The sequence below is a fragment of the Rana temporaria genome, chromosome 10 (genome assembly GCF_905171775.1).
Source record: "Rana temporaria chromosome 10, aRanTem1.1, whole genome shotgun sequence".
In the NCBI taxonomy this organism is placed as follows: domain Eukaryota; kingdom Metazoa; phylum Chordata; class Amphibia; order Anura; family Ranidae; genus Rana; species Rana temporaria.
Window position 1 is genome coordinate 92,335,299 of NC_053498.1, and position 18,989 is coordinate 92,354,287.

The 18,989-nt window shown below is 42.9% G+C and overlaps 1 protein-coding gene across 1 annotated transcript in view; it reads left to right on the forward strand.

Annotated features, from left to right (window-relative positions):
- LOC120915309 (neuronal pentraxin-1-like) overlaps positions 1-18,523 on the forward strand; it is a 45,768-nt gene extending 27,245 nt beyond the window's left edge. Inside the window, exons 3-5 of the mRNA XM_040325690.1 lie at positions 9,195-9,442; positions 14,123-14,302; positions 17,665-18,523. Of these exons, the coding sequence (XP_040181624.1) occupies positions 9,195-9,442; positions 14,123-14,302; positions 17,665-17,874 (638 nt within the window). The 3' untranslated portion in view covers positions 17,875-18,523. The remainder of the gene's footprint in view (positions 1-9,194; positions 9,443-14,122; positions 14,303-17,664) is intronic.
- The last annotated feature ends 466 nt before the right edge of the window (positions 18,524-18,989 follow it).

Here is an 18,989-nt window from a genome sequence, read left to right on the forward strand (position 1 = left end):
TATAGGCGAACTGTGCCCGTGTGTTTAAGGTTAGGTTGCTAGATAGGTGGAACCACCCCTTTAACCCCCCTGACGGTAAACCCGAGTCACGCTCGGGCTGGACGGGCTTACCTTTCGCTGGATCCACAGGCTTGGTTTACTCACCTTGTCCCTGGATCCAGCGATGCCACCCGCTGTGTGAGCGAGCGGGACCTCCTCGCTCGATTCACAGTCCCCGTGTGCCGCCGATCTCCGTTCCCTGCGACGTTACGACGCACGGGGGCGGAGAACGGCGCCAAATTCAAAAAAGTAAACAAACACATTACATACAGTATACTGTAATCTTATAGATTACAGTACTGTATGTAAAAAATACACACCCCCCTTGTCCCTAGTGGTCTGCCCAGTGCCCTGCATGTACTTTTATATAATAAAAAATGTCATTTCTGCCTAAAAACTGTAGATTGTCCAAAAGTGTCCCTTTATGTCAAAAATGGTTTTAGATCAGCTAGAAAACAGCGATAATAAATTATAATCACTTGCAGAAATGTGCGATAGCGATTTGCGGGGAAATTCGTCATAAAAAAAATAAAATAATGACAGCAACAATTCTGCAACTGCAAATTTCAGTGATTTTGAGTTGATTACATTATTGAATAATTTTTATTATAATTAAATTATTATTTGTTATAATTATTTATAATTATTTATTATATTATAATTTATAATTTTGTTTTAAAAAAAAAAATCATACCCGGGATGCCTACAAGACTCTTGCTTGGTCAGATTTAAGTGAGTTATTTCTAAAAATTACAGGCCTACAGTATAAAACGCCAATTCCCTTGCAAAATAAATGTACCGCTTTTGGTACGTAATTCCAGACAGAATCATACCGCCAGGGAGGTTAAGAATGTAGGAAGGGCTCAAATCTGGATCATATTCATTATAATCCTCAGAGGAAAATCTGGGCTGTTACAATGTATTTGCTTCCAGTCATCTGTCTGGCTGCCTAATATCAGCACTAATTCCCATCCAAGAACTATGCCGGATTTAAGCCCTTTCTAAGCCCTGATGAAGGTGCTCCTTGGTTCCTCTCGGAATTTGTGGATCTTTTTTTCTTGAGAGTGATGATAAATAAACGTGCTCTGAACTGTACTGTGATCACTGTGAAAGGTAATCAATAATATAAAAAAATACCGATTAGTTAGCATTCTTTTAATAAACATGAAACAAATACCTGCAGGAATTGTAGGAATGCTTTTCATCTGGGGATTGGCTTTTGTTTGTCTGTTTACACTGCAGTCAATGGGCTACAATACCTCCAGACCTGTGCAAAGAAATTTTGCCCTAGGCAAGTGCAAAGTGTAAATTATGATAACTTTGTCAGGCTCCGTCCATTCTGATGCCAACCATGTTAGATCATTTTTACAGTGAGTGTTAAATCTTAAACTGTATGTTGGAGGCAAGTGGCTGGTTTGGATGCAGTGGTATAAATGGTCTATGCAGCTAGCTGAAAAATAGAGAAGGCTGCATATTACTTGAGCTAGAAATGGTCTTGCGACTACTTCAAACTTTGCAGCATCTGCCTCATTTTGCTTAACTTGACTTCTGTGCTTTACTGTGCTGCCATAGATACAAGCCTAAGAGTATCATGTGGAAATGCAATGCTGAGAGTTTGTTGGTATATCAATCGGTAATCTTAAAGTGTTACTAAACCCACAACAGTAAAATCAGTCTGTATATGCAGGAAACAATGCTTGTTATACTCTGTGGAACCTAAGGGGTTAATCCTCTGCATTGTGCAAAAAGGCTGTTTGATCCTGTCTTCTCTGATCCTCCCCTTCTTACACTGTTTCCAATTCATCTCCGGATAAAACAGAGTCTTTGGAGTCATTCTGCATATGCTCAGTTGTTTGGTGTGTATTGCTAGAGAGTTTTTTTTTCTGGGAGGGTACATGTGATCAGCACAGGGCCAATCAGCACTGTCCAGACAGAGGGTCAGGGGTCCTGCAGCATCATAGGACAATCAAAGGAGAATGAAAACTCCTCCTACAAACTTTAACTAGTGCTCAGCCAGAAACCAATCAGTCACAAGACTGCTATATACTACTGAAAAAGGTATTTAGCAGTTTATAATTTTTTTTTTCAGAATAGCAGTTTATATTTACTAAAATAATTGTATTTCCATGTTCTGTGTGAGACCAGATATAGTGAATGTAGGGTCCTGGGTTTTGTAACACTTTAACTTAATAGGGGATGTTATACTCATTTACACCCCACACCACTGCCCTCTATAAATATCTTTAGATTTGCACTTGCAGAGTGATTTCTAGCTTGTGATAGTTAGCAAAGAACACTAGCAGTGGCGGCCCATGCACCATCCCCCATCCATGTGTCCAACTCCCTGATCTACATACAGGACACCGCACAATGCATGAGGGGGTGGGGGTTTAAAGCACGTGAGGCAGACAGCGAGCCCTGGAGAGGGGAACACCCACCAGCTGCCACTGAACACTACCCACCCTGAAGTAAGGTTAGTTGGCTTTAGATGTCAATACTATTTGGTAGAGATGAGCTGAACATGCAAACAGGCATTAAAGTCTATGAGACACAAACGTGAAAAACCAAAAGTGCTAATTTTAAAGGCTTAAATGCAAGTTATTGCCATAAAAAGTGTTTGGGGGCCCGGGTCCTGCCCCATGTATCAATGCAAAAAAAAGTTTTAAAAATGTCTGTTTTTTCGGGAGCAGTGATTTTAACCACTTGCCACCCGCCTTATGCAAAAAGATGTCGGCAAAGTGGTTTCAATATCCTGAGTGGACGTCAGGATATTAAGCCGCTGTGCGTCCCCGGGGGCGAGCCTCGCGGTGATCGTTGTTGCAGGGTGTCAGTCTGACACCCCGCAACACCGATCTAGGTAAAGAGTCTCCGACGAAGACTCTTTACTACGTGATCAGCTGTGTCCAATCACGGCTGATCACGATGTAAACAGGAAAAGCCGGTAATCGGCTTTCACTCACTCGCGTCTGTCAGACGCAAGTAGAGGAGAGCCGATCGGCTGCTCCTCTGACAGGGGGGGGTTTGTGCTGATCGATTATCAGCACAGCCCCCCGAGGATGCCCACACTGGACCACCAGGGATGCCACTAGACCACCAGGGATGCCACTAGACCACCAGGGATGCCCACCACAGTTATGCCACCCTAGACCACCAGGGATGACAGGGATCACAAATAATGGATGCCAATCAGTGCCCACAATGGATGCCAATCAGTGCCCACAATGGGCATCACTGATTGGCACTGATTGGCATCCATTAGTACAACACATACATAAGTACATTAGTGCCACCTATCAGTGCCCATCTATGCCCATCCGTGCCACCTATCAATGCCCATCCATGCTGCCTCTCAGTGCCCATCCATGCCACCTATCAGTGCCCATCCGTGTCGCCTATCCATGCCCATCCATGCCGCCTATCCGTGCCCACCCGTGCCGCCTATCAGTGCCCATCCGTACCGCCTATCAGTGCCGCATATTAGTGCCCATCATCAGTGCCCATTAATGCCACCACATCAGTGCCACCTCATCCGTGACGCCTATCAGTGCCGCATATTAGTGCCCATCAATGCCACATCAGTGCAACCTCGTCGGTGCCCATCAGTGCCCGTCAGTGCAGTACCATCAGTGCCCATCCGTGAAGGAGAAAACTTACTTATTTACAATGTTTTATAACTGAAACCAAAAAATAACTTATTTTTTCAAAATTTTCAGTAATTTTTTATTTATTTTTTGCAGAAAATAAAAATCCCAGAGGTGATCAAATACCACCAAAAGAAAGCTTTATTTTTGGGAACAAAATGATACAAATTTAGTTTGGGTACAGTGTAGCACGACAGCAAAATTACATTTCTAAAGGAAAAAAATGTCATCTAAAACTGCTCACGGCTGTAATGTATTGTCGGATCCCGGGAATATAGATAAAAATATCAAAAATAGCAACATAAAAAATGGCGTAGATGTCACCCCCAAAATCCCTACCAGGACCTTCAGGTCTTGTAATTACATGCCCCTGTTAAACAGGGGCAGAAAAATTGGACCTTGGGTGGTGAGTGGTGGTGCCACAACACTGTAACCCCTCACAGATACTCTTGTTGGATACAGGAATGGGCCTTGCTGTGAAATATTATATAAAAAATTGCAATTACATGCCCCTGTTAAACAGGGGCAGAAAAATTGGGCCTTTGGTGGTGGTGGTACCAGAACACTGTAAGCCCTCACAGTAACTCTTGGTGGCCGCAGGAACGGGCCCTGCTGTGAAATATTATATCAATAATTGTAATTACATGCCCCTGTTAAACAGGGGCAGAAAAATTGGGCATTGAGCAGTTGTGGTGGTGCCACAACACTGTAAGCCCTTACAGTTATTCTTGTTGGGCGCAGGAACAGGCCCTGCGTTGAAATATTATATCAACAATTTTAATCACATGCCCCTGTTAAACAGGGGCAGAAAAATTGGGTCTTGAGTGGTGGTGCCACAACACTGTAACCCCTCACAGATACTCGTGTTGGGTGAAGGAATGGGCCCTGCTGTGAAATATTAGATCGAAAATTTTAATTATATGCCCCTGTTAAACAGGGGCAGAACAATTGGGCCTTGGGTGGTGGTGGTGGTGCCCTAAACTAAAAATATTGTTGGAAGCCATCATCATTAAGATTGAGGAGGAATAGGATAGTCAGCATAGGCAGTGTTTAAGGGATCCATAGCAAATTTAATCAGTTACATCAGCATCAGGTGCTTTATAGCTGTTGACCCAAGACTGATTCATTTTTATGAATGTGAGCCTATCAACAGAGTCTGTGGACAGACGCACTCTTTGAACCGTTACAAATCAGCATTAAATGTGTGTTCAGAAAGCATGCTGGATGCAGGACAGGCCAGTCGCTCAATTGCATATTGAGTCAGTTTTGGCCAGTGTTCCATCCTCAAGACCCAGTAACCCAGTGAATGCTCTGTTGGAAAGGTCTCCAAGTCTGCTCTTGCCCCTAGATATTCCTCAACCATGTAATGCAGATGCTGATGATGGTTGCTTGAACCTTGTTGTTAAGGACTGAAATATTGTTTAAAGGCATCGGTCAGCCGGCCACCTTCTCCACCGCTCTTCCTCCAATGGAACAAAGCCTCAGCAACACGTTGTCCAGCACCAAGAAATTGTAACCTCCCAGGGTCTGGAAATGTGTTGCACAAACCTTTCTTCAAGGCCTCTGCTCCCTCTGTAACGGCAGGATGAGTTCTGCAACCTTACCCTTGTAACCTGGATCAAGAAGGGTTGCCAGACAGTAATGATCACTCTCCTTGATACCACAAATACTAGGGTCCTTTTGCAGGCTTTGCAGAATCAAAAGAAGCTAAAATTGATTTTTCTTCTCCAAGCCACCACTTTTCTAGGCCTCAACTTTAGGCCCTTCCTTGAAGGGTTTGTGTCTGGAGGAATGGAGATGTAAAGTCCATGGCATTTTCCATCTTAAGGGCAGTTAGTAACCCTCCCCATATTTCCTTTGTGATCCCCTCTATGCATATAATGCACAAGGGAATTTTTCTATTCTATTTTACAACTCTGGCATCTGTCATTCCTAGATGTGCCCCATTTGGAATCATCTTATTTTGTTGGCTATGTGTTTTGCCGCATGTCGGCATGCAGTGGTTCTTCCAGGTTGCTATGCACATTCTTTACTTTTTCAATTTTTTTCATTTTTATTTTTTCACCATCTTTCTTTTCATTATGCATCTCATGTGCTATTACTTTCTTTCTGATTTTTTCGGGTGTGCCCCATCTGGGTGGGCGTTTTTGTGGGTCTATCCTGGGTGCAATCTCAGCACACGTAGGCCGGTCCGACATTTATTTATGGGGGGTCTTCCATCGGGAGATCCTCTCGATCGTGTGTCTGGCCAGTATTCCCCTGCAAAACCCCCAGTTCTTTTTGTAGGTGCATCACACCTGGTTTTCTGTTTATACAGTAAACCAGCCTTTTTTCCCCTCTTCCATCGATGCCCCACTATCCCAGCTGCAATTGGTGCTGGGTCTTGGGTCTGCGCAAGCATTTGATCGTTGGATGCTCTGTCTTCCATCTCCCATATGTCTTCAGTTTGCAGACTGCGGTCCCGGGGGTACCGCGCATGCGTGCCGGTGGGAGCGCGAGGCATGACATCACTTCTCCCGATCCACCATCTTGGTGTTGGGCAGGGGGTTACACTGTGTGCCGTGCACTTGGGGGACCACTTTTTTAGCTATTGGCGGTGTTCGGTGTCACCAACACATGCTTGCTGTGGGGGAGGTTCAATTAGCGAACTCCCTTTATAAAGGCTGTTGTGTGCCGGAGGACTCAGTGCTGTGTTTGATGAGGAAGCAGCATATGAATGATCTTTCAAGTTCAGGTATAGTGGATGTTTTTCCTGTTACTTTTTTCTGTCATTTTTTGGCATTTGGAGGTACAATATGTATACTTATCCTGGTATGCTGTATAGACTTTGAGGCTTCATTTTGAGCTTAGTAGTGGGCTGTTGGTGCCGCTTCTTGGGACAAAAAGTGCAGCTGCTGACTTTTAATAATCGGACACTCACCTGTCCCACGGTACAGCGATGCGGGTGCAGGAAGCCTCGCTTCTCTCCCCCTCCTCTCAGCAGCACCGACATTCTAACTGTAAGCACCCGGCTGTGGCTTCACGGCCGGGTGTGCACTACACATGCGCGAGCTGCGCTACGTGCTGTGAACTGCCGGGCAAGGGATTGCAGGGAGGGAGGGGGAGATGTGATCTGTTCCAGCACCACTGCACCAGGGGAGGGAGGAAGTGGGACCTGGGTGCCTCTAAAAACAGGGTACCCTCTCCCCTTCCCCAAAAAAATGATCACCAGAACTCCACTTTAAATCTGAAATTCAGTGATGATACCTTTGACAAAATACAACATTAAATAATAAGCAATTGACATTTTACCAGTTAGAGTACATTTTATTTTTTATTTTATTTTTTGCACTGTTATGTTACTGACAAAACAACCAACTCATTTAGATTGTAAGGTTTATTATTTCAAAATCATAGAGAGATATTTAATATAAATTTCTATAGGTGTACAGAATTTGATACTTTGCAGCATGGTGGAACTATAAAAAGCATTTTTCACTGATAATTGTTCTTTTTTTATGTATTGTATTTATTTGGCAAATTTCGATTCAGAATGGGTTTAGTATAGTTCTTCTTTATATCTATACAACAGTGTTCTCTTGATCATGCTGTTGCAATTATTCACAATTGTTCCAGCTCTCTGCAACCCAAGTCAAAAGTCACACTTTACATTATGCATGTATCAGCATAATGATATCACTAGGGTGGCATTGGGTAAAGACGTATAAACTCCCAGGTTGGGACCATTGTTTTAACTTGACTTGCGACATCTGATGAGTGGACAAGAGAACAGGAAAAGAACCATATACATACAGTAATGTAGAAACGCATAGTCAAGAAACTGCTTAGGCACTAATCTCTTGCATTGACAATATTCCCAACTAGCTGTCCACATGACATTAAATAATTGGCATGAATATAGCGAAGGGCAGGGGTTATGAACTGCCAGCCTGTTATTATTGTGATTACAAAGAAATACATGCTACTGATGTTCTTTTGCTTTATTAAAACATGAAACTGAGTTTTAGTTACCAAAATGGATATTTACAGCCATAGGCGTGCGCACAGGGTGTGCCAGGTGTGCCCAGGCACACCCTTATCACCCTGTGCAGCACAGATTCCCCCTACTGCCCTGATTCCCCCCTCCTTCCCCCTGCAGCGCTTCCAGTTTCCCTACTCTCCTCTCCCTCCAGCTGTTGCTGCAGGGCTGTTTTAGGATGATTGGGGGAAGGGGCTAGTAAATATGTAACTTATCGGCCCCTTCCCTTTCATAGTGAGTGATCGGTACTATGTGTTTGATCTTTAGGGTGCACACCCTAATACTATAGGCTGCGCACACCTATGTTTACAGCCCTTATTACAAAGATATTGAACACGGGCAGCACAGCGGGCAAGTAGTAAGCCTTTCTGCCTAGCAGCTATAGAGTTGTGGGCTTGAATCCCAACCATGGCACTACCTGCATAGAGTTTGCATGTGCCCCCTGTGCTTGCATACCTCCTCCCACACTCCAAAGACATGCTGCTAGGTTAATTGGCTCCTGTCTAAATTGGCCCTAGAATATGTATTGTTGTGAGTTAGATTGTAAGCTCCTCGAGAGCAGGGACTGGTGTATATCTATATAAGTAAAATGTTGTGTAAATTGTCGGTGCGATATAAAAACCTATAATAAATATAATTGTTATATGAAATAAATTCAATTAGACCTCAGCAGATCCTAAAGAAGAAATTTCAGCAGGAATAAAAGCTTATCGGCTGGCTAGTTTAAAACAATTATTCTCCACTTTAGAAATGATATGCAAACCTTTTGGCAAAAAAGCACTTCCCATGTCTTGTAATATTGGAGTTCTACCCCGAGTGTGTAACAACCTATAAACTTTACACATAAGATAAATATTTAATGCATGATCAAGAAATTTCACAAATTAGCACCAAGAGTTAGTTAAAGACACAAATTAGTGCCCTTTCAGGCAAGATATCTGTCAATGAAGCCCCAAATGGAAAAGTTAAAGTGAAAGTAAATAGCAAATTTTGGGTTGTCACCAGAACAAGCATAGAGGGGAAATCTTCCTGTGGGGATATTAGTTATGGATACCCTGGTGATAACAAGAAGTTCCCTCCCTTACTGGAGAATTTCCTCTCACTTCCTGTATGGACTATGGAATGGGAAGTGAAGGAAAATGTCCCCAATGGCACACAGATGGTGAGAAAAATCAGTGGTTACAAACCTCCATTACCCTTTCCAAAATGTATTTTAGTTTTATTTGAATTCCAACACAGTATTGGATATATTAGTATTTTTTTTTTTACAGGTAAAAATGTGTATAATTTCTGCACAGTAGTATGAAATGCAATTCTATGTCAATAATCAAAAGTTAATTATTCACCACAAGGGTTTTACTATTAACTATTAACTCATATGTATACATTCAACAAAGAGTTAGCAATGGTTTTATGAACTGTAGTATTTGATGATGATATTTGCTTAAGGGTGAATAACAAACCTGTTCTTCCTTGTTCCCTATTCTATCCAACAGGACATAAATCAGACAAGAAATCCAATGAATTTAGAGTCAGCTTCCCTCTCAGAACAAATTACATGTATGCCAAGGTCAAAAGGACTCTTCATCATGAGATTTTTGCATTCACCATCTGCTTGTGGCTAAAGTCAAATTCATCACCTGGTGTGGGCACACCCTTCTCATACTCCGTTCCCGGCCAAGCCAATGAGGTGGTGCTTATTGAATGGGGTAACAACCCAATGGAATTGCTTATTAATGACAAGGTAACACTCTATGTAGTATTGATAAACCCTTCATAACAAGATGGAGATGTAAACACTAAAACATTCTACTCCATTTGTTAAGGACTGTGCACGATTGTTAGTAGACTTGTTCAATCGGAAAGGTGTCCATAGAGACTTTACTGAGATGGGTAAATGATGGGAGATATGTTCACATGTGCTGTGTGAGGCTTGTGAATATCCATAAAGTTGTAGCGATATGGATATTGTATATCCATAAATATATATCCATAAATGTATGCACAATTTCAGGTGCTCCAACTGAAGTCTATTGAGGCCAAAAATACTCAATCATAACCCAAAGACTTTTTCTGTATGTTGACTCAGATCACATCGCTCAGATGTGAACAAGCACAATAAAATAACATGAAAATCTGGTCTTAAGTGTTGAAGCGCCTCTGGAAATATGGTTCAAATGCAGTTTGGAATGGGAGCTGAGAAAACCACAAATGATGATTTCTGTACAGTACTTGACTTAAGTTTAGTGTCACAAATCAAGTCTATAAATACAAAAATAGAGGTCAATCCCAGAGACAGTTTAGGTGAAACCATCTCATTTGACCTCAACCTCCCATTGGTTAGTCAGCGTTTAGGAGAATCTAAAGAGGTGGATGCAATGAAAGGAAGAAGTTAGTAGGTGCTGGCGCCTACCTATGTGAAATCAAAATGCAACTGCAAATAAGAATAAAAATATGCGGTGCTGTGACATAAATGGTTGAATAACTACCATGAAAGTATGATTAATAATAAGTGATAAACCCACACTCTTATAAGTGCACGTGCAGTGCTTACAAAAGTTCACAAGTGCATTAATAAAGTTCTCAAGTGCATTAATAAATAAGTCCAAAAAATATATATATAAAAATTAATTATAAAATAAATTGGTGAATAATTAGTCCATATATCTTTAAAGTGCTGAATTTGTTCTTTCAATATTCCGTACTGCAAAAAAGTGCTGTATATTTCATGCAAAGTGCTGCGTGCCACTCTTATTATTCTACTGTTGTGTTCCACTCTGTGCCCCCTTTGTCCGTGCTCTGATGTATCCCGCACTCACCAGATCGTATCCCCCTCCTGGGGTAGAAAGCATCTACAGTGTATGCCCTGTGCTGCACTCTGGCAAATCTCTGTCCCCTTATGTGACTCTTTCCAGTTTGAGCTCAAAGAAAAGAAAGTGCCCAAATAGTGTGATACCGTAATAAATAATGTATTTTTTTATTAAAAATCTAGGTACTCACATTTAGCCATATAAAAACAAGCGTTGTACATAAATCACGTCTGCGTCTGTCCGCTAGTCTGTTAACTATTCTAACACCACAGAAGGTTCACAGAACCTCTTTAAAGACTGCATACAGCATGAACTGAGAACATCAAGGTCCAAAAAAGTGTGCCAAAGTACACTACCATTTGTACCAAATGACACATCCTGCAACCACGGTTTGCAGAAAACAAAATTGCAGTTAAAGCCGCTGGCAATAATCACATGTAAAAATCCAACTTGCTGGTTGTACCCAAGTCGATCGATGGATCGACTTGGGTACAACCAGCCTGCCCATACATGGTTCGAATCTCAGCCAGTCTCTGCTGAACCAGCCAAGATGCAAACCAACCAACTATGGCTGGCTTATAACCCATTCAGTTTTTCAATTTCAAAGAATCTACTGGTCACTACGGTTGGGACAGATTTACTTAAAGGGGTTGTAAAGTTATTTTTTTTAATAACAAATATGTTATACTTACCTCCACTGTGCAGCTCGTTTTGCACAGAGTGTCCCCGAACCTGGTCTTCTGGGGGTCCCTCGGCGGCTGTCTCTAATCCTCCACGCAGGAACTCAACACCTTCATGCGAGCGAGTGGTGTTGAGTTCCTGCGGACGCGCTCCCGTGATACAGCCGGTGGCTATTGGAGCTCACTGTATCACTCGGCCCCGCCCACGACGCGCTGCGTCATTGGATGTGATTGACAGCAGCGCGAGCCTATGGCTGCGCTGCTTTCAATCCATCCAGTTTAGCCAATCAACAGCCAGGCTCAGAAACAAGGAGGATGATGGGGCGAGCGCAGGACTTTTTAAGGGCTCAGGTAAGTAAAACGGGGGCTCAGGGGGGGGGGGGGGCGGTAATGTCGGATGGTTTTTTACCTTAATGCATAGGATGCATTAGGGTCAAAAAACATTTACCTTTACAACACCTTTAATGCATAGGGTGAAGCTTGATATACACATGTACATTTCTTTCCTTCATAGAGCAGGCTGAACAAAAGAAATCAGATTTCTCCATCCAAGCTAACAGTGCAAATAGGCAGATCCCCTCTGCTGGACTATTCTTAGCCTGCCATAATACTTGAATGACTTTTGTTGAATGGGACAGTGCCAGCAGGGTCATACGCTGCTCAAATTTCAGCCCAAAACAGCAAGAATTAAGGCCCATACACACAATAGGACTTTTTGACAACAAACTTCAAATTGACAAGGTTTTTCCAAAAATCTGACCGTGTGTACGCTCCATCGGACAAACTTTTACAGTTTCCATCGGACAAATGTTCGCTCTGCAAACAGACAAACTTTCCGGCAACAAAAGTCCTATGGTGGAATGTCCTGTTGTGTATACAGAAATCCATCGGACTTAAGTCCAAAGTACAAACACGCATGCTCAGAACCAATGCAAAAGATCAGACAACAATTCAGAAGTTGACCAAAGGGTGGCGGTAAAGAGCTGAAAAACCACGTAATTTTGGGAAAGTTTGCTGAAAAAGTCCTGCCGTGTGTACCGTATTTGCCGGTGTATAAGGCGACTGGGCGTATAAGACGACCCCCTAATTTTCCAGCTAAAATGTTGGTTTTGGGATATACTCACCGTATAAGATGACCCCCTTCCTACTAGTCATGCCTCGCCTCACCTCACTGTGCCATTATATGCCTCACTGTGCCATTACATGCGTCACTGTGCCATTACATGCGTCACTGTGCCACCATTTCATGCCAGACTGTGCCACCATTACATGCCTCACTGTGCCACCATTACATGCCAGACTGTGCCACCATTACATGCCAGATTGTGCCACCATTACATGCCAGACTGTGCCACTATTACATGCCTCACTGTGCCACTGCATACCTCACTGTGCCATTGCATGCCTCGACGATCCCTTACCTTATCCCTGACATGCAGAATCTCAGTCAGACCGCGGGCATCCATTTTTTAAAAGCCGTGCCTCCTCCTTGTGCTGTTCTGTGATAGGCAGAACACTCAGCTTCCCAGCAGACACTGTGTTCAGTGTTCCGCCTATCACGGATGCCCTCTCCTCTGAGACCGAGGACAAGAGGGCATCCGTGATAGACGGAACACTGAACCGAGGCTCTGCTGGGAAGCTGTGTTCTGCCTATCACGGAACAGCACGAGGAGGAGGCGCAGCTTTTAAAAAATGGACGGCCGCGGTCTGACTGGGAGTCTGCATGTTAGGTATCGGCCTATAAGACGACCCCCGACTTTTAAGAAGAATTTCATGTGTTAAAAGTCGTCTTATACGCTGGAAAATATGGTATGCATACCAAGTTCACGGCCAACGCCCTTCGAACAAAAATCCTCTGAAAAGTTTGTTTGAAGTCCGATTGTGTTTTTGAGGCTTTAAACAAACAGTGTATAGCCAGATAAGTATTTTTTTTTTAATTCTTAAAGCTAAGATTGCCCCAAGAGCACAGGAAACACAATACAACCCACACGCTCATAACTTATAATAATGAAAGTGTGATACAGAAAGCAGTAAACAATTGAGTTTACCAATTACCAATTTAGCAAAGTCTTTCAGGGAAATACTCTAGGCATATAACCTCTACGAATTTAGAAATACTAAAAGGAAATCTGTTCTAAGGGAAACACATTTCATATCATTATTACTGACCGCCTTGAAGAATACTTGTTGCCTGGCACTAGGTTGAGTGACCTGCCTAATAATAAAATAGCATTTTTTTGGGGAGGAGCCGGTAACTAGTTTTGACAGGTACCCTCTCCCACTTCTGCTCGAATCACCTAGGCGATCTGAGTGGAAGTTCTGCTCCCTCCCTCCCTGCAGTCTTCTGGGACACGTCACAATTCCCAAAAGACTGCCAGACCATTTAGCAGGAGCGGCGCGACTCGCACATGTGCAGTGTGCGTCCGGCTGTGAAGCTGAAAGCTGTCACAGCCAGGTGGCCACAGTTGAAATCCTGGTGCCAGGGAGTGGAGAGGGAAAGAAGCGTCAGTTCGGATGACCACAACACTGGATCCTGTGAGTGAGTGTGTGTTTATTAAAAGTCAGCAGCTACACAAAAAAACAACTGGAGCTTTGCTTTAACCGCTTAACGACCGCCGCATGTACATATACGTCGGCAAAATGGCACGGACAGGCAGAACGACGTGCCCGCACGTCGCTGCCTAGACGTGGGTCGGGGGTCCGATCGGGACCCCCCCCCCGGTACATGCGGCGGTCGGAAATCGTCAGGGAGCGATCCGGGATGACTTGTTGCCTGGCACTAGGTTGAGTGACCTGCCTAATAATAAAATAGCAGACGTACTAAAAAATGTATAGAAGTATTTTCAAGGACCCTCATTTTTGTAACATGTTTTGAAAAATCCAGATGTACAACTTATAATACCCAACCTTTCAATTTGTCCATTTTATTTACAGGCTGCTACACTACCACTGGCCATCAATGATGCAAAGTGGCATCATGTATGTGTAACTTGGTCAACCAGAGATGGTGTATGGGAGTCTTACCTGGATGGTGTGAGGCGAGGAAATGGAGAAAACCTGGCAGCTTGGCATCCAATAAAACCTGGTGGAGTTTTTGTCTTGGGACAGGAACAGGTATTAATATTCAATTTATAAAGCTGCTCATAGACTTGAGATGACAGATGTCTGTTTTACTGAGATCAGGCAATGACTCAATGGCTGCGACTCAATGGCTGCTATCTTGGCGAGCTACTGGTGATGGAGCTATATTAGCACTGTTGGACAGAGATCTACCCACAGAGTAAAATTGGCCATACGTGGATCAAAATTCTGCAGAATCAGCAGTAACCAGATGAATTTCAATCCATGTATGAGCACTGTGGTTGTGCAGAAATCAGCCTGTCAAATTTTCCCCACTAGATCAACTCTGCAGGCTATAGTATTTTACTAAAGGAGTAGAAATTCCATTTATCTCAGTGAATGAAGAGAAACCAAGTGGAAATTCTAATTGCTAAGAATAAACAATTAGGTGCAAAAAAATTCTTGCACTTGATATGGTGACTGAAGTCAGCACAATATCGACCTATTCACTAAGCTGTGTGAATAATCACTACACAAGTGGAAATTTGCTTAGCTTACTGATTGATTAAACTGTGCTGACATCAGTCAACAATCAAAAACGCAAGCAAAAATCCTGTTTTTTATTTCTGTTGTTTTACCCCAGAAGATTTGGCTGCGTCACTTTAACTGACAATTGCGCGGTTGTGCAACGCTGTACCCAAACAAAATTTACGTCCTTTTTTCCCCACAAATAGAGCTTTCTTTTGGTGGTATTTGATCACCTCTGCTGCCTTTATTTTTTGCGCTATAAACAAAAGAAGAGCGACAATTTTGAAAAAAACACAATATTTTTTGCTTTTTGCTATAATAAATATCCCACATTTTTTTATTTATTTTTTTAAACACATTTTTTCTTAGTTTAGGTCGATATGTATTCTTCTACATATTTTTGGTAAAAGAAAATAAGCGTATATTGATTGGTTTGCACAAAAGTTATTGCGTCTACAAAATAGGGAATAGATTTATGGCATTTTTATTATTATTATTTTTTTTTACTAGTAATGGTGGCGATCTGCGACACATCAAGACACTTTTGACACATTTTTGGGACCATTGACAATTATACAGCAATTAGTGCTATAAAAATGCATTCATTACTGTATAAATGTCACTGGCAGTTGTCAATGTTACTAGGGGGCGATCAAGGGTTTAACTGTGGTCCCTCACTGTGTTCTAACTGTAGGGGGGATGAGACTAACTAGAAAAAGAGAGAGATCGGTGTTCATACTTTGTATGAACCCAGGATCAGTCTCCTTTCCCTTGAAAGAACCAGGATCTGTGTGTTTACACACACAGATCCTGGTTCTCGCTCTGTCATGAGCGATCACGGTGCACCCCTAGTGGCCAAAAAGGCAAAGCAACGTAAGGTAACATTGCTTTGCCCAGTCGTGCCAATCTGCCGCAGTAAAACTGGGGCGGCTGGTCAGAAAGCAGTTAAAGGATAAGTTCACCTTCTATAACATGTTACACCCGTATCCAGGGTGCAACATGTAACATGTTACAGATGCAACAGACCCTAAACCTCCACAAGCCCCCTTTGTGACAGCAGGCTGGGGATCTTCTCCCTGCAACCGCTGCCACAACTTTAAAGAAACACTCCACCCACCTGGCCACGTCATTCATTTACTCACAGAGTTCTGTGAATGCGGGTACTATAACTACTGTCAGCCATTGCGGTAGGTAATTGATGCTTACTTTCATTCTATAACAGTCCTGCCTGTACGAGGTACTAACACACAGCTACACTGACAGTCTGCAAGAGCCTGAGACTGCACCTGTGAGCTGCTGATTGCAGGTGCAATACTCTGGCTCCTAATAAATAAATAAATGCATTGTTTACCTGCAAAAAATATTCATTTATTATTTATTTTTTTACAAAGGTGAACTTATCCTTTAATGTGGTTTTAAATGTTAGACATTTTTGCCTTAATGCATTCCCTGCATAAAGGTAAAAAATATCCCAGTATTAGTATTTCCCTCTCACCTGCTAAATTCGTCCTCACTTTATCCAGCACTGTGCTTATCTGTGGTGGCTCTCTCCCCTCTCCCTGCTCTCACAGGCTTTGATAGCAGCTAGCCATTGGCTCCTGCAGCTGCCAATTAAATCCTGTGAGGAGCAAACGGGGTGCAGGGTTAAACTGTGGTGTGTGTCAATAGACATATACAGCTATACATGTTCAGGAGAGAGCCTGCAGGTGCATCACCATAGAAAGCAGTTTTCCTTGGGGTCGCACTGAGAAAAGGAGGAGCCTAGAGCACCGGTGGGGGACCCCAGAAGAGGAGGTTTGGAGCCGCTCTGTGCAATACCATTGCACAACAAAAAATAATAAGCCTTTAGACCCCTTTCACACTGAGCCGCCCATAGCGTCGGCGGAAAAACTTCGCTATTTTTACCGCTGTCGCTATGGGCGGATTTTCGGCGCATTTCGACCACTAGCGGGGCGGTTTTACCCCCGCTAATGGCCGAGAAAGGGTTAAAACCGCCCGCAATGCACTGCTGAAGCTGCGTATTGCGGGCAGTATAGCCGTGCTGTCCCATTAATTTTAATGGGCAGCAGCGCTGGAGGAGCAGTAAACACACCGCTCCAAAGATGCGGCTAGCAGGACTTTTTTTTTTACAGCTGTTTAAGGGCGGATTGCAGGCGCTATTTTTAACGCTATAGTGCCCGCAATACGCTCCAGTGTGAAAGCGGTCTTACAACCAATTTAATTCAATATGATAAGTGAAAATTCAATGCGCTTGGTGCAAATTAAAATATAAAAATTTAACATGATCTACTCCTTTAGTAAATGAACCCAAACGCATACTTATATGTTTTCCCTTATACCGCGTACAACACGATCAGTCCATCCGAAGAGAACGGACCGATGGACCGTTTTCATTGGTTAACCGATGAAGCTGACTGATGGTCCGTCGCACCTACACACCATTGGTTAAAAAAACGATTGTGTCAGAACGCGGTGATGTAAAACACAACGACGTGCTGAAAAAAACGAAGTTCAATGCTTCCAAGCATGCGTCGACTTGATTCTGAGCATGCATGGATTTTTAACCGATGGTTGTGCCCACTAACGATCGTTTTTTTTCCCATCGGTTAGGAATCCATCGGTTAAATTTAAAGCAAGTTGGCTTTTTTTTAACCGATGGTTAAATAACCTATGGGGCCCACACACGATCGATCGGTTTTGACCGATGAAAACGGTCCATCAGACCGTTGTCCTCTGTTTAACCTATCGTGTGTACGAGGCCTTAGAGAGCACGCTAAAGAACCCTGAATATACCATGACAATCATTCTAGGCATTGTTACACAGTTAAGTACATACTGTACAATGAGTTTATCTTGAAAACAACTAAAACTATTCTTTTAATAATTAGGACACATTGGGAGGAAGGTTTGATGCCACACAAGCCTTTGTGGGTGAAATTTCTGACTTTAATATGTGGAGCCACATCCTAACTCCAGGTGAGATCTACAAGTTGGCCACATGTGCAGCTCACTCCACCGGCGACGTCATAGAGTGGACGGAGTCTTCAATGGAGCTCCACGGGGGTGTAACCAAACTCCCATTTAATTCTTGCCATTGACATGAGGGGTCCCTCCACATGCAGCATGCTCTGATAGGGGGCCCAGACATGGAATGGGCTCCCACCACCCCAAAGACTATTGCTTTAAATGGAGTAGAAACCATTGTATGTCCTATTTTTCCTATTATATCACTGTTTTTATTGTTTTTGTGATTCAGCCTACAAATGTTTTGTAATAGTGTGTAAGGGTTTCACAGAGATGAAGGTTTTTTTTAATAAGGTAAGGCAATACAAAGTGCAATAACCCAAATAAACTAATTAGGATTTCAGTGTGATTAAATTAGATCAATAAAAGAGTAATTTTGATTAGTTGTTATTGGATGCGGCACTTTGAAAATTGCTATTTGCTTATTAAATAAGCCCAATACAGTGTAATATTTTGTAGATTAAAGGCAGAAGCTGGTATAGAAGTGTTGTCATTCACCAGTGTGGATCTGCTTTTCCAAATCAATGGATGTTTAGGGAAAAAGAATAAGCATCCAGATTTATTCCTTCAAGGAACAAGCCTGTTGTAAAGCTCTCGGGTGTTACCAGACAAGTTATGGATTTCACCTGAAAAGTCCTCTGTTGGTGAAATCTATGGGCCAGATTCAGAAAGAATCACGTAAGTTTGGGCGGGCGTAGCGTATCTCATATACACTACGCCGCCGTAACTTAGAGAGGCAGGTACCGTATTCAGAAACAACTTGCGTCCTAAGTTACGGCGGCGTAGCATATATGGGCCGGCATAAGCCCGCGTAATTCAAAGTAGGTTGGCAGTGGGTGTGTTTTATTAAAATGAACCGTGACCCCATGCAAATGAGGGGCCGAACGAACGGCGCATGCGCCGTCAGTGGACATATCCCAGTGCGCATGCGCAGAATCACGTCGCAAATACTCAATGAACGTAAACTACGCCCAGTCCCATTCACGTACGAATTACGCAAACAACGTAAACCACGTAAAATTCCACACTGTTCCGACGTCCATACTTAACATTGGCTGCGCCTCATATAGCAGGGGTAACTTTACGCCGGTCATACGCCTTACGTAAACGACGTATATTGATACGCCGGGCGCAAGTACGTTCGTGAATCGGCGTATCTTACTCATTTGCATATTTTTAATGGAAACGC